Source organism: Ursus arctos, unplaced genomic scaffold (genome assembly GCF_023065955.2).
Source record: "Ursus arctos isolate Adak ecotype North America unplaced genomic scaffold, UrsArc2.0 scaffold_21, whole genome shotgun sequence".
NCBI lineage: Eukaryota > Metazoa > Chordata > Mammalia > Carnivora > Ursidae > Ursus > Ursus arctos.
The window spans coordinates 5,981,922-5,997,005 of NW_026622886.1; the positions used below are offsets into that span (position 1 = coordinate 5,981,922).

Genomic DNA, 15,084 nt, shown 5'->3' on the forward strand with positions numbered 1-15,084 from the left:
CCGGGACGGACTCAGTTCAGTAAAATAAACATTCAAAGAGCTTATTGACCCAGCTCTCTGCTAGATGTGCTGTCAGAAAGGTGAGAGGGAGAAAAAGGATCCAAAAGTGAGACCAGTGCCTAGCTGGGAAGCACAAACTCTGAAACCGGACTGCCTGGGTTCAAATTTCGTGCTTGGCATCTCCTAGGTTGACTTTGGTGGTTACTCAACCTCTCTGTGCCTCTGTCTCCTCTTGTGGAAAGTGGAGTTTATAAAAGGGCTGCTGGGAGGGGCAGTGTCCCTGGAGTGCAGTAAGTGTGGTGTGAGGGCTTGTTGTTTTGTATGTCTGTTTCTGGGGAAGCTCACAGGTTAGAAATGGGGAGCTCAGCCCAAAGCGGGAGAGATAAGGCTGCACAGAGCCTGGCCTTGGCGGGGGATGGGGGGGAGAAGGTGCACCTGCTAGGCCGGGGGTGGAGTTGGGGGAGGATTCATGGAGGGGGAGCTGTTTCTTTGAGATGGGCCAGGAAGGGAGGGAGGGAGGGGGCTGTGGAGGTGAGGCTGGGCTGCATCCGGTGACAGGTGGAAGGTGGGGCTGGAGGAGCCCTCCCCAGCTCTGAGGCTGCTGCGGAGGGGAGAGGAGGGGGAAGAAAGCTGGTGTCCTCAGACCACACCTGTTATTGGGATATTGGGATCCTTGTGTCCCTGCCAGCCCTCTTCCAATAAAGCCCCTCCAGGCCTCCAGGGAGAGGAGGAGCCTTGCCATGTAAACTGTATTTTTAGTTCCCTGTGCCTCTCTCTGGCTGCTATAAGACACCTCTCCCCACCCCCAGCCCCACGGCTTGGCTGGAGGCTCCAGGAGGACAGCTGGGGAGAAGGGGAGACGTGGTCAGTACTATGGCTGCCAGGGGGCTGGGAGGAGTGGGGTCTCGGGCAAGCTCGGGGGTCCCGCTGCCCCATCGAGTCCACTCTGAGTCTGGCCTGGCGCTGGACCAGGAGGGCCCACTGCCAGGAAGGAGCAAGCGGAGCTGGGCGGGAGGGAGGCACTGCCCAGGCTGGCCTCCAAAGGGGCGGCTCCTAGGAGGAGGAGGAGGAAGGGAGGTGGTCAAGGTTGATGGGACCCTTGGCTCTGAAGGGCCAAAGTCACCCCCTCCCTTGCTGGAGTCTTAAAGTGTAGTCCCCCAGATTCGTTGCCTGCCCAAGGGCCAGCAAACTCCCAGGTCCTTGGGAGAGAGCAGGGTGTTGCCCAGCCACGTGGGGACTCAAACCTGAGTGTGTGTGGAAGTGGGGGAAGGGGGAATGCTGGAAGCCCCTTGCTAGAGAGTTCTCTTTCTGTGCTCGAGGAGAGGCGAGAATTGCGGCCTTGAAGGTTGCGAAACTGGTCTTTTTTCACCAGACAGGCTCCTGGTTTACCTTGTCAGGGGAGTGTGCTCAGTTCAAGTCCTGGGCATGTCTAGCATGGGCCAGAAAAGTCTTCGGTGAGCCTGCAGCTTCCCTCGTGACAGAGACTCTACGGGTCCTCTCTATCCCCAAAGCATGGACAAGGGAGTGAGCGAGACAAGAAGGCATATTTTGGTTCAATATAAAGGAAACGCTTTAAAGGTTTAGGTAGTGAGCTCGTTGCTCCTAGGAGTATTCAAGCAGATGCTGGATGATGATCTGTAAGGAAAATTCCTGCATGTCGTGGGAACTTGGACAAGAGGCCGTCCAAGTCCTCTGTTAGCTTCAAGACACGATGGCCCTATACTTACTTCTCCACTTCTCTACCTCTGTCTTTCTACGACTCTGGAGTCTAGCGCCCCTTTCCAGAGTGGCCAAGGTTGAAGACTTTGGCGCTCCAGAATTTTAACTCTGGGATCTCAAGACCCTAAAATGTGAAGACTTGAGAATGATCCTACACGTCTGAGATTTTTACATTCAAAGGATCCTGTGACATGAGAGGAGAAAGAGGATGGGGCAGATCCGACTTGGAGCAATGCAGTTTTGCCCTGCTGGGTGTCAAACCAGCCCACCTCTGTGCGTGTGCGTGTGCGACACGCGAGTCGAAGGCTGCTGGAGGTTTTCCTATTTCGTGCATCTCCAGCTTCCTTGCCCCGGCCATTTGAAGACTGTCGCAGGGATAATTATAGCCCCCAAACAAAGCTGGCGACTCCAGGTAGCCATGGCAACTGTTAGGTAATGCCTGTTCTGTTGTAGAAATGTATAAGTGCAAACAGATGTCGGCTCCTTCCTATTAGCTTAAATGGTAAAACTTAAAAGGTCCATCGACTTCAAAGCCACAGGTCTCCGCGAGCACGCCAGTTAATGGGGCCGCCTGCCAAGGGATGACAGCTAAGTATTAAACCCTTTAGCATCGGTAATGATTTGATGAGCTTTTAAATGCTCAGGCTGTCCCCAGACAGCTCGGAGGCTGGAGATGGCAGAGCTGTGGCTTCAGATTGGATCCAGCTCCTGCTTACCAGCCCCGGGTGGCGGGCGCACATCCTTGCCAGGGCCCTGTTCCCTTACCGCCCGATGGGGCACCGCGCCGCCCTGCCCTGCCCTGCCCTGCCGTGCCACCGCGCGGGGCTCAGCCTCCTGCGAGTGACCGGGACAAGGGGCTGCAGCTGCTGAGGGTCTGAGCCCTTGGCAGACCCTCCCAGAGTTGCCTTTCCTCTTGTTTCTAGACCTGGCCCAGAGTAAGCCCTTAGTCCAGGGCTGCTGAACAAATAGACATAGGATAGCCCCCGCCCCCAGCCTCCTGCCCATCCCTGTCTCCTCCTTAGCTACTACTGATTCTGCAATTACAGCCTCCACTGGGAACGGCGGATGGGCTCTGCATCCCCGGGTTAACAGGAGCCTCGTGCGGGACTCCTGGAGCTCGGTGTCCTGGTTAGAAAGGAACTAGTTCAAGAAATCAATAGATGGGGCTCACCAAAAGGACACATGAGGGGTCCTATAGGAAGTGGCAACTCATGGTGATCCCCAAATGGTAATTGGGCCCGGCTTGGCAGAGAATGGAGTGAACTCTGGACCCCTAGGTTACACTAAAGAGCGTTCCGCTTGGGGTTCTTACTCGGTGCTGGCCATGAAACGGACTCTCTTCAATGCCGCATTTCCTACCACCTAGACAATTCTTGCCAAAGACCCTGTTCATATTTTGCAAAGGGGATCTGATTGGTGTAGCTAATAGGCACTGGCTGTTGGACAAAGCCCTGCCATTGGCTGCCTCAGGTTTCGTGACTGCCCCAGTCCAGTCACCTGTGACTGGGGGTAGTGTGGGGGAAAGAACCATGACCTACGTGGTCATGGAGGGGCTGGGGCAGGGCAGTTGCTTTTAGAAAGAGCTGTGTATGTGGGGTAGTCATACCTGCCGTGTCTGATACAGACCCAGGACAGCCAAGACACTTGCTCATTCTTTCTGAACCTCATTGTCCACAGCTATAAAATGGGGTGATGCTAATTACCTTGTAGGGCCATTGTGAAAATCAGATGTAATCCTGCCCAAGGAGGCACTTGGTAGACTGTAAAATCCTGTGTAGATGGAAGGAAGGGCCTGTGTGCCTCGATCATAGCATTACATCAACTGTACTGCAAGCTTTTTCCTTTTGTCTCCCCAAGCTCCTGTGAGTTTCTTGAACACAAGGATGTGTTCGTTTAGTTTTGTTGTCCTCGGCACGTAGCGGTTTCCACCACACAGTAGGTATTCTGTGATTATGTGTTGGACGGATGATGGATGGACGGATGATGGATGGGTGAGCAGGTGGGTGGATGGATGGATGGACGGATAAATGGATGATGGGCAGAGGATAGATGGATGGATGGTGGGTAAATATAAAGAAGGCCGATCATCTTCACTTGCCTTTCGTACGAGGCCATCTATATTTTTATTCAACAAACATTTACTCCGTTCTGATTTGGTACCGGGCCCTGTGTGAAGTCTGAGAGATCACATAAGTGAATAAAACAGAGCTCCTGCTGGTCTGAAAATCAAAATAAGGTATTCAGGAGCCTGGACTCAAGAGCCTGACTTTCTGGGTTCAAATCCCAGGTCTCTACCATCAACTATGTGACCTTGGCAAGCGTCCCAAACTTCTTCTCGATTAAACGAAGATAATGTTATATCTATCATAGAGATAGGGCTGTCGAGGGATTAAACAAATTACCAATGTAAAGGGCTCAGAGCGGTATCGGCTGCTGCTTACACTCACGGCGGAGCCAGCATGGAAGCTAAGAAATATGGCGCAATGAAGGAAACAGCTCAACAGGAGTACCTACGAGTAAATGGAAGGAGCAAGAAATTAATTGGGCCTCAAGGGGGGAGGTCAAGCAAAATTTCTCAGAAGGAAATATTTGAGCAAGGTCATGAAGGCCACGAAGCCAGGAGTTTTCTGGATGGAGTGGGAAAATTCAGACTCCGAGAGGCTATGGACTGGCCTGGGTTCGCCCACCTCTGAGCAGGAACCACCTTGGCTCCTTCCCCCCAACTGCTGGCTGGGTGAGGGGCGCTCTGGCAGAGTGGGAGGACTGTGGACAAGGAGACTGTGAAGGGCCAGCCCCAGGGCCAGCCAGAGTGCTGCTGCCGAGCTTGGAAATATGACAGTTCCCCCTGGGATGGTTGACAACAGGGAGAGTTGAGTTTCAGGCTGTTGGCGTCAGCCTTGGTGGTGCCCTTTCTGCTGGCCTCTGAGACTCCAGACAGTGGCCCAGCCTCCTCCCTGCTCTTGCCACACACACAAACACCCCCACGCCCCTGTGGCCTGAGTTGTCCTACCTCCCCACAATGGCACCTGACCCAAAATAGCTTCCATGTGAGAGCTACAGAAAGGAAAAGATTAGACCCCGCATGAAAGGGAGGGAGGAGGAGGAGGAGGAGAAAGAGTGAGCAAGCCGTCAAGTGATCTGTGCCAAGCTTCAGGGAAAGTATAAAATCCCTTTGGGGCCAGGCGATCTCAAACCCCAGCTGTCAGAGCCAGGACACCGAGTCAGCCCGGACTTGCTCTTTTTGTCTTCTTCAGACCACACCATGGGGCTCAGCGACGGGGAATGGCAGTTGGTGCTGAACGTCTGGGGGAAGGTAGAGGCTGACCTCGCGGGCCATGGGCAGGAGGTCCTCATCAGGTAAAAGGAAGAGATCCCATTGCCTCTGTCACCCACTCCCCAAAGATCAAGGGTATGTGTCTATAGGGTGGAACGTTTGCCTGGGGTTGACCAGTTGGCTACGTCAATTGCGTTTATTAAAACCCCCACTTGATTCTTCTTTGCTCGTAAGTGTCAGGGACTTGAGTCCAGAAAGGAAGAGAGGAAAAGAGATCCAGCTCATTCCTGTGTCAGCAGCAGGAGAAGCCTGGTGCTCAAACCCTGGATGCCTAGCACCTACCAAGAGGAATCCTAGAATTGTAGACATTGATTACAAGGGCCCTGAGAGATCTTGTACAGCCACTTCACTTAATGGCGGAGGACAAAAAGGACCTGAGAGGAACAGGACCTCCCTCAAGTCACAAGTCCATTAAGGTCTCTGAACTGTCAAGACTAAGACGTGGTCTTCAAGATGAGACCCGTGGCTCTAGAATGGGCTCTGCCACTGAGCTGCTGTGTGACCTTTGGGAAGGTACACAGCCTCTCTGGGTCCAATTTCCTCTCCTATACAATGGGAGGAAATGCTAATATCTACATTTTAGAGTGGAAGTGAGAATTGAATAAGATCGTGCATGTAGAGGGCCTGGCACTGTTCCTGGAATATGGCAGGTTCTGGAGGGTGTTAGTAATTGTTATGGATGGAACCAGACTAAGGACCTTCACTGCACTAGGATTAGACAACAAAAGACAGAGGCCCATTCGTGACATTTGATGTTGAGGAAGTCTTGAATTTGAGAACTCTGAATGGGGCGGTCTCCAAGCTTATCTTCACTGCTACAGCAAGGGGTTCCTGAATAAACAAAAGAGAACAAAATTCCAAGCTTTGTACATAAAGAATGGCCTGTGGGATTTTATTTTTTCATTGCCCTGAACCCCAGATAGTGCTAGATCCCTCTTCTCCTGATCTCGTGCTCTGGGCCAGCGCAAGTCAAATATCTAATGGGGCATAAATCAACGTGTCTGCATCTGGGAGCAAGTGGACCCCGGAGCTGCCACGAGGGAATGGATTGTGGTTCACACTTCAATTACAGATGAGTTTCTCCTTCTTTGGGAGCCAGGTTTTCCTTTCCATTCAGATGTCTTTTCAGTCTCCCTTGGGCTTCACTCATTTCCAGCTCCCATGTCTGGGGAGAAGGCCAGTCCCGTGAGCTCTGCGATCCGAAGTCCGAGCCCTTAGTGGTCCACGCTAGAAACACTTGGGGAAGGATGGTCAAGTTCTGTTGATGCTGGCTGGCATCCTGGGGGTGTTCCCTTATGTCTTTCTCCTCCTGTCCCTGACAGCAGGCTGCTGGGGCTGCGACAGGTCCTGTTTCGTAGGACAGAAGTTCCCCCAAGTTGATATCTGCTCCTCAGCCCCGTTTGCTGTGTGACCTTGGACAAGTTCCTCCTCCTTTCTGGGTCCCCTTTGCCTACTGGTTGAGTGAAGCGATTGTCCGCCAGGGTCTCTGAAGCCCCTTTCTGCTCTCATGCCTTGGCATTCCCTGAGCCTGTGCTCCTGCCTTGCTTTTGGAGAGGAGAGTCGGGGTAGTTGGGGTTGGGGACCAATTTGCAAAGCACGAGTCCCTCCAAAGTGATCTGGGGGCTGCCAGCCCCCAAGGCAGGGACTTGAAGGAGGCTTGGGGTATTATGTCATCAAGGGAAACATTCCCTCCCTGCCCAGGGTGGATCAGGGAGACCTGCCAGTGGCCAGGGGCCAGGGATGAGATGTGATGCCTGCGATTCCGGCCCCTGGAAGGTCCCAGAAAGACCAATGTCTTGTCACGTCTTAGGCCATGGGATGTGCAGAGACCATGCCAACTGGTTCTGCCCTCTTAGCGTTTGGGGTCTGGGGAGGAGGGCTCCCCTGCGTGTAGAGGGTGGGGAGGGGTGCCTACTCCCAGGGCTGCACGTGCCTCTGTGGGAGCTGGCCTCTTGGTTCTGTTCCAGATGCTGAGCCTGGGCTTCCTTACTGACCTTGGCAAGGTCATTTCTCCTCTTCCCCTGATTCTAAAAGACAGTGGATTCTGCTCAGCTGAGCCTGCTAACAGAACACAGAGGAGGGCTTCACTCCAAGTACATGATCACAAAGGTCTAGAACATAAAAGCCAGAAGCTCAGTTGGAGAGCCTGGCTCTAGGAGAGGGGGGTCCAGGAGGGAGGGGGCTGCCGAGTGTGCCCCTGCCTTTCCTTCTCTTGCCCAAACCCTTTTCACTTTATTTGTGCATTTGGACAAAGAATTTTGAGGCCATCAAAAGTTTAAGAATCGCTGCTGGTGGCCAATACTTCCCATGTTACAGGGAGGAAACAGGGTCTGAGGGTCTCAGCCAGCCAGGGGCGGCTATAGACAGAACTCCAAATTCCCGATCCTGATGACGATGACGATGACAGTGACAGTGGTGGCCATGGCGGTGATAATGGTGGTAGCAAAAATGAGGAGGCGGAAGGACAGCAAATATTTACCCAGTACACACCGCCTGGCTCTGTGTATATTAACTCACTAAAGCCTCCCAAGTGCCTTGTGAGGTAGATACTACGATCACCACCCCGAACAGAGAGGTTAAGTGACTTGCCCAAAGTCACACAGCTGGAATTCAAACCCAGGCAGTGTGGACCCCCGCTTATCACATGCCTGCTCTGGGGCCCCATGCTACACAGCAGAGAGGGGACCCCTCCTCAGTCCGGTTCTTCAGTCTGGAGCAGAGAAGGTGCTCTGCAGGTCCGAGTCCTCTAGTCCTCCAGGTGGGTGTCCAATCGGGCCTCAGGTCAGAGGACAGCTGGGAGGTGGCCTCCTTTCTCGCTGACTTGCCTGCAGGCCTGTGATAGGCAAGGCAGGTGGACACAGGAGGGAAGATGACAACACGAGGCAAGTGAGGGCTTCTGCAACGGTGGAGGAAATCTGTCCGTCCTTCTCCACGGGGTGAGGGCTTCCTTTGTCCATTCGCAGGGACCTGCCCTTAGGTAAATCCACATGTGGCCTTCTGTGGCTGCCGGGGCCTCCCAGCTGCAAGACTGTGGGCCGAGGAAGGGAGGCAGCTGAGTGGTTCCAGAATGATCTGGTGGGCATGGATTAGATCAATTTTCCCACTCCGATGAAGGTAAATCTGGGCTTCCTTGCTGGCTCACAGGTGGAGAGTGGAAGGTGAGGCAGGGGTCAAGCCTTAGAATTTGGAGGCTGAAATATCAGCTAGACCAACGCTTTTGGTTTATAGATGGGTAAACCAAGACCCAGAGAAGTTGAGTGACTTCTTCAACGTCACCCAGCACATTGGAGACAGAGCAGGGACCAGAACTCAGCTTCCATAATTCTTAGTCCCGTGTCCTTTCTCCCACACATCTGGGGGCCTCCCAGAATATCTGAGACCCCTGGCTGCCTTGGGTACCAGGTCCTTGGCCCTCATCTGCCCCAGAGAGGCTCTCTCCCATGTCCTGACCTCCGTCTGACCTTCCCCTGTAGGTGCTAGATCTCCCATCTGTCAGGCAGGAGTTCAAGGATCATTGTCACCAGATAATAATAGGAGTTCAGGGACCCTCGAGCAAAAAGTGCCAGAGATGAGCTGTCAGTGAGGCACAGGGCTTGGCGGGGTCCGGGGAGGGGGTTGGTGAGGTGGTGACATTGGGCAGGGCGTGGACAGCCCCAGGCATTCTAGGGAAACAGGAGGGGTTCGTTCCTGGGAGAAGGGCGAGCTCCCTGTCGGTGCGAGCTGGTGCACACTTGTGTGTGTCTGGGTGTGCATGCACGTGAATATGGGTGTGTGCTGTGAGATGCTTCCACAAACTGGAGTGTGTCCCCAGCAGGGCTGGAGGCTGTGGCAGAGCCAGGAAGGTAGGCAAGAAGGACTTTCCAAGGACCTGAAGCCATTAGACAGGAGGAGGGAAAGCCTGGGCACACAGGGTCACTCCCGCAAACATTTCAGGGCGTGACACAAGACACAGAGAGCATGAGCTCTAGAACCATCCAGTCTCTGCGGTGGGCTTTGCCACCGGCCAGCCCTGTGACCCTGGGCACGTCACTTACCTCTGTGGTCCGTTCACCCACAGGTGAAATGGGGAGAACCATGGCCATTTGGGCTGCAGGTAGGACTCCCTTTAATAACATCTACCTTTCCACAGCAGGAAACGCTGAGGTCTGAGGGTACAGGTGCTACTTGGGTTCACGGGCAGAGTCCCTCTGCTTTCAACTCCCTGGCTCCCTGGCAGGAGCAGGGACCCGGTCTTTGGCAGGTGGCTCCCCCCTGGCCTCACCACCCATACTGTGAGGAGCCTAGGAGGGACAGGGTGTCTGAGCAAAACAAGCCAGAGATTTCTGAGCCTGAGAGCCAATCTGGAGTGGAGTGGCCCTCACAGGTAGTAGTGAGCCTCCTATAGCTGAAAGTATTCAAGCAACCGAAGGATGATCCCTAGGCAGGAAGCTGCAGAGATGGTCCCCTGCCTGGTCTGTTTTTTGAGTCACTCAGACCTGTTTTGGGCTGGCCTTTCCGCACAGCAGCCCTGTAATGTCGAGTTACGCCTTCCCACCTCTGAGCCTCTGTTCCCTCATCTGTAAAGTGGGAATAGTGGGACCCCAAAGGGGGTGTAGGTGCAGAGCCTGGCACAGCGCCTGGCACACAGGAGGTACTCAACAAACCCAGGGTCCTCGGGCCCCGGTACCCCCACCTCCCCCTCCTCTACCCGTTTCCAGTTAGTCCCCTACTCTCCGAACAACTTAGAGAAAATGGGGGTGAAGCCAGGGACCCGTGCAGACATGTGCTTCCCTCCTGCCTCTCACAGCAGCAATGCTGAAGAGGCAGGTCGTGAGGATGAAAACTAGTCATAAAGGGGAGACTTCCTACGGCGCACTGCACACGCTCCGCGTGTATGCTCTCATTTAGTCGCAGCGCTGCTGCTACGGGTAGGGACTGGTTATCCCCTTTGCTTGGATGAGGAAGCAGAAGCACAGAGAGGTAGAGTGACTTGCCCAAGGTCACACAGCTGAGAAGTAGGGAAGCCCAGCCTGGCACTCGGGTCTGGCCACCTCCAGACCCCACTGCGCGTTCCTGCGTCTGACGCCCACCCTCCTTGTACCCACAGGCTCTTCAAGGGCCACCCCGAGACCCTGGAGAAGTTCGACAAGTTCAAGCATCTGAAGTCAGAGGATGAGATGAAGGGTTCTGAGGACCTGAAGAAGCATGGCAACACGGTGCTCACCGCCCTGGGGGGCATCCTCAAGAAGAAGGGGCATCATGAGGCGGAGCTGAAGCCCCTGGCTCAGTCACATGCCACCAAGCACAAGATCCCCATCAAGTACCTGGAGGTGGGAGGCAGGGCAGGGACAGGTGGGAGGGCGGAAGGACAGGCCTCCGAGGGATGTGATTTGGGTTCGAGTCCCCACTCGGCCCACGATGTTCCTTTTTGTGCCCCGGTGCCCTCAACCATAAACTGAGCTGTCGCCCACTTTGCCTTCCTCCTGGGGTCACTGAGAGTAAACCCACTTCTCCCCCAAATCAGTATGTCATCTGGGGGAAGAAGGGGAGGGTGGCTATTGGGTGCACCCCCTGCATTCCCCTCACGGGAAGGCACCATTATTGTACCCGCTGGGCAGATGAGTAAACTGAGGCACAAGGAGGGCATTAGCTTGTCCATGGCACACTCCCGGGATTCAAACTAGGGCTCTGTTCCTCCAGACCCCGCCCCCCCGCTGCAGTCCTAACCCCTGAAACACGGGGAGCCCCAGTATGGTAGCCGGGGCTCCATCCTGGGGTGGGGTGGCCAGCAGACTGGCGCCACTCATTCTGGCATCTTTACAAATGAAAAAAGAGAGAGCCCTGGTGTCCTAGGCAAAGGGAATTGATCTGAACCTCCTGTAATGGGCTGAGAAGTTGGGTGGGCAGGGGAGAGCCTGAGCTGCGGGTCCTGCCTTTATAAGCAGTGGGAGGAGGGGTGTGGAGGGAGGGAGCACTGAGATCTGGGGGATAAAGGGCCTGAGGGATAGGTGCAACCTGTGGGAACGGGAGCAGCGGGCAGGCTGGTGCAGTGATGAGGATAAAGATCGTGGTCATAGCTACCTGTGAGGATGGGCCATGGTAAGCATTCACCTAGATCGCTGCATAGAATTCTCACAGTCTCCCCGAGGTGAGGAACTGCACCTAAGGTCTTCTTTTGTCTCCGACACAAAGGAAGTTCAGAGGTGGGGCGTCCAGATCTGGTATGGACAGCCACCAGGGATGCAGGCTCTTTCTGTGCTACCAAAGTTGTCATGAGTCCTCACACTTGACTCATGGTCCAAGATGGCTGCTAGAGCTCCAGCCATCTGGTCCATATTCCAAACAGGAAGCAGGAGGAAGAGAGGAAAGCTCTCTTGTAAGGAGTCACAGAAATCCCATGCAACAGTTTTGTTTACGTCTCACTGGCCAGAAGTTAGTGATAAGACCACACCCGTGTACATGGAAAGCTGGGAATTATAGTCTATTTCCACTCTAACTACCGCTAGTGTTCTGTTACCAAGGAAGAAGAAGAAGACGGACATGGGACAGGCACTTAGAGCACTCTGTGCCAGACAGGTACCTTTCTCAGACCCACTTTATAGATTTGGAAACCGAAGGCTCAGAGAGCTGAAGTAGCTTGCCCAAGGTCACACAGCTAATAAGCCAGTAGGTACAGTCTGATCTACAGTACTTGGGAACTCGAGCTCTTAATCCCTTGTGGCACAATGTCTCCCATCAACCACCACGACCCCTGTCTTTAGCCTCTCAGCCTCACCTCCCTGCACCCCAGCTGCCCCACAAATCATATGTAGACAACCCTGGCTGCCCATCCCCCCCAGCATCGCACGCGTGAGGAGCGGGTCCTGCCTTTGAGATTCCGCGCATGCTGCGGCCCCTGCCCTGCCCATCTTCTCTTGGCAGCAGACCCCTGTCCATCCTCCAGGGTCCCGCTTAGAAGCCACCCCCTCTGCTTGTGGCAGTCAGCTGCTCCATCCACCAGCGTCCCCCGGCACCCCCCTGCAAAGCAGCTTTATCCTCATCCTTTGTCCTGGCGCCTGCCCGGCTGTACTGGGATTTATGTCTTTACCCAGCTGTCTCCTGGCTGGGACATGAGCTCCCCAAGGGCGGATCCTGGCTCTCCCATTTCTGAACCCCAGTGGCATGTGGTGGGCTCACAATACACCTTGAATGGCCATCCCCTCTTGGGGGACAAGAAAGCAGGCTCAGAAAGAGAAAACGATGTATCCAAGTGGACTTAGAAACCGGGTCTACTTAAAATACGTTTCTTTTACTGCATAAATCCTGCAGCATCTAAGACGAAGCCCCGTGTCTGCTCTCCCCCTCACTGTGGGACCTCCTTCTGTGCTCTTCCTAAAGGGCTGCTACCTCCCGCCGGGAAGTGCGGGGCCACAGAAAGGGGCTGGGTGCCAAGGGCAACTTTTCTCAATTGTCCGGCTGCCCCAGGCCATACTTTCCCGGATATTAGTGGCCGTGCCCCAGACTCAGGAAAGGCGAAGTGATGGGACGCGATGCAGTCAGCTGAGCCCCTGTTTTAGGGTGAAGTCACCCATGGGGGTCACGGCAGAGTGGAGCCTAGAACCTGGGTCTCCCACATTCTCCAGGGGCAGGGCTGACTTCACGGCAGCCCGAACCCCCACTTTGTTTTGCGACATTGGTGGAATTAGAGGGGACCTTAAATGTATGTCTGGATCGTTGCTCAAAGGCAGGTTTTTAGGGAGCTGTCCGTTTCTTTTTTTTCCCTTTTTTTTTTTTTTGAGAGAGAGAGAGCATGGGGGAGGGGCAGAGGGAGAGGGAGAATCTGAAGCAGGCTCCATGCCCAACATGGAGCCCAATGTGGGGCTCGATCTCATGACCCTGAGATCATGACCTGAGCTGAAACCAAGAGTCTGACCTCAACGGACTGAACCCCGCGGGCACCCCGCTGTCCCTATTTCTAGGCAGAACTATGTTTACTGGGTGTTGCTGTGTGTGCCTCCTGAGGCCTCTGTCACCATGTGCCCCCCCCCACTGCTACCTGCCTGTGATCCCTTGCACTTGGGGCACCCTGAGAAACTGGGAAAAGCCAACCGAGGTGCAGTCCCTGCCTCTGTCCCTGGCTCGGGCAGCCATGTGTCCACAGCCCCCTGGCTGCAAATTCCAGCTCTGCCGTCCACTTGCTATGTGACCTCAGTCTGGCTACTTTCCCGTCTGGGCCTCTGTAAAGTGACACCGCTTGGTCCAGGGGCCAGGGTTTTGGTTGGCATCAAATCTTGACTAACTGTCAAAAGGGCCCAGTAGCATTTTACACCCGTGAGATCTTCCAGTCGCTAAAGCAGCCGTGCTGTAAATGGTCCTGGTAATGACGGTGTGGGTGTCTGAGCTCTCGTGGGGACAGCGAGGCTGGTACGGGACAGGATGGGTCCCGGTGGTGAGCCGTAGGCCTCAGCCCTTCCTCGTCTTCCCTCCTTCCCGCCCACCAAGAACTCTGAGCACCAGCTCTGTGCTTGGCACAGAAAAATGATGTTCTGCCCCCCACTCCCACCAGCCCCCCCCCCCCGTAGGCTACTTAGAGCAATAACCACACTGAGCCATCAAAGGCAAAAATTAAATATACACAAATTTCTAGATTTTACATCCCCAAAATCCTGGGTAAAACCACAGAATGGGAGCATTTCCCTTCCTTTCTGCTGCCAGCATGGAGGCCGTGCCCTGGGCTCCTGCACCAAGATGGGCCTGGTTCCCCATGGCACCTATCTCACAGGCTGGTAGGGAGAGAAGGAATTAATCCACAGAGACCCCTGGAAAGCGTGCCTGGTGTCTAATAAGCACTCGATAAGTGGCCATGGAATAAAGAGAAGGTGGGATTCAGTCTGATTCCCATCTGGCTCCTGGCTCGTGCGCCCCTGTGACCAGAACCCCTCCCTTCTTCCCCCTGCAGTTCATCTCAGAAGCCATCATCCAGGTCCTGCAGAGCAAGCATCCCGGGGACTTCGGTGCCGATGCCCAGGGGGCCATGAGGAAGGCCCTGGAGCTGTTCCGGAATGACATTGCTGCCAAGTACAAGGAGCTGGGGTTCCAGGGCTAAGCCCCCGGATGCCTCCCCCACCCCCACCCACTCGGGTCCCGAGGCCTAGCAGCGGGTGGGCCTGGATCTCCTGTAGCCATGTAGTGTTTGCTTCTGAGTGTCTGCTTTGGTTATGAGAGCTGGGTGGGAGAGGCGCAGGGGCTGGGCTAGGCTGTTCCGGTGGCTTGGCAGGCCTGGGGACTGGGGTCCTTGTGGAGGGCCATCACCCCGGGAACCCGGAGACGTGCGGCCCTGGGCTCACAGTGGCCCGTGGCGTTCAGGTCCCACTGGCTTCGCCTCTCTCCTAAACTCCAATCCAATTCCTCCAACCTCCAAACTCAACGACACCTTCACCCTCACCTCTAATCCCAAATCCAAGCCATAAACCAAGGCCCGCCATAAAGATGCTCTGACCCATCACTCCCCCCGCCCCCCAACATCCGTCTGCAGTGAGGAAGAGGTCTGCGCGGAGTGGGACAGCTACACCCATCCCGAGAGAGGCGGCGGGGGTCTGGAACATAAATGTGCCTTCTCAGCAAATGGAGTGACTCACCCGGTTTTAATAAAAGACCTTGCAACATCACAGCTTCTGCCTGGCGATCTTCCTCTCCTGGAGCAAGGGGAGGGGCCCCACCAAAGAAATGGCTGGGACTGTGTATGCAGACAGCCCTGCGGGGCGGAGGCCGAGGGAGAGGAGGCCAGGAGGGAAACGGGGCAGGAGGGAGAGAGGGACAGGAACCTGCCTTCCTTAGATCTCCCCTCGGTGGCGGGGACAGTGCTGGGCATGGGGAATCGGGGGGGTGGGGGGACAGACCTGTCTGGTGGGGGAAGTGGGCTGGTGAGCAGACCTTTGTAGTAAGAGGCAAACAGTTGCAGGGCGCCCAGAGGAGAGGACCCAGGGGGAGGCGGTCACCGTGGTTACAGCAACTTCAATAACGCGCCAAGGACACCAGCTCTGGGCGGCAAAGCCGGGTTCAAAGCTGGGGAG

The 15,084-nt window shown here is 55.1% G+C and overlaps 1 protein-coding gene across 2 annotated transcripts; it reads left to right on the top strand.

Moving 5' to 3' along the window:
- The first annotated feature begins 818 nt into the window (after nt 1–818).
- Nucleotides 819–14,679, top strand: MB (myoglobin). Of its 2 annotated transcripts, none has more exons than XM_048217984.1 (3): nt 819–864; nt 10,140–10,362; nt 13,971–14,679. In XM_048217984.1, exons 2-3 carry the CDS (start codon nt 10,210–10,212, stop codon nt 14,115–14,117), a joined length of 300 nt encoding a protein of 99 aa, XP_048073941.1. In that variant the 5' UTR covers nt 819–864; nt 10,140–10,209; the 3' UTR covers nt 14,118–14,679. The 2 variants fall into 2 exon arrangements, with proteins under 2 accessions (XP_048073941.1, XP_026355400.1); XM_026499615.4 differs by lacking the exon at nt 819–864 and adding an exon at nt 4,790–5,076.
- The last annotated feature ends 405 nt before the right edge of the window (nt 14,680–15,084 follow it).

Bases quoted from the DNA above. Each gene is read 5' to 3' on its own strand.
- MB (XM_026499615.4), top strand. From the start codon at position 4,982: ATGGGGCTCAGCGACGGGGAATGGCAGTTGGTGCTGAACGTCTGGGGG. The intron at 5,077-10,139 runs GTAAAAGGAAGA...TTGTACCCACAG, and splicing joins GGGCAGGAGGTCCTCATCAG to GCTCTTCAAGGGCCACCCCG. The intron at 10,363-13,970 runs GTGGGAGGCAGG...TTCCCCCTGCAG, and splicing joins TCCCCATCAAGTACCTGGAG to TTCATCTCAGAAGCCATCAT.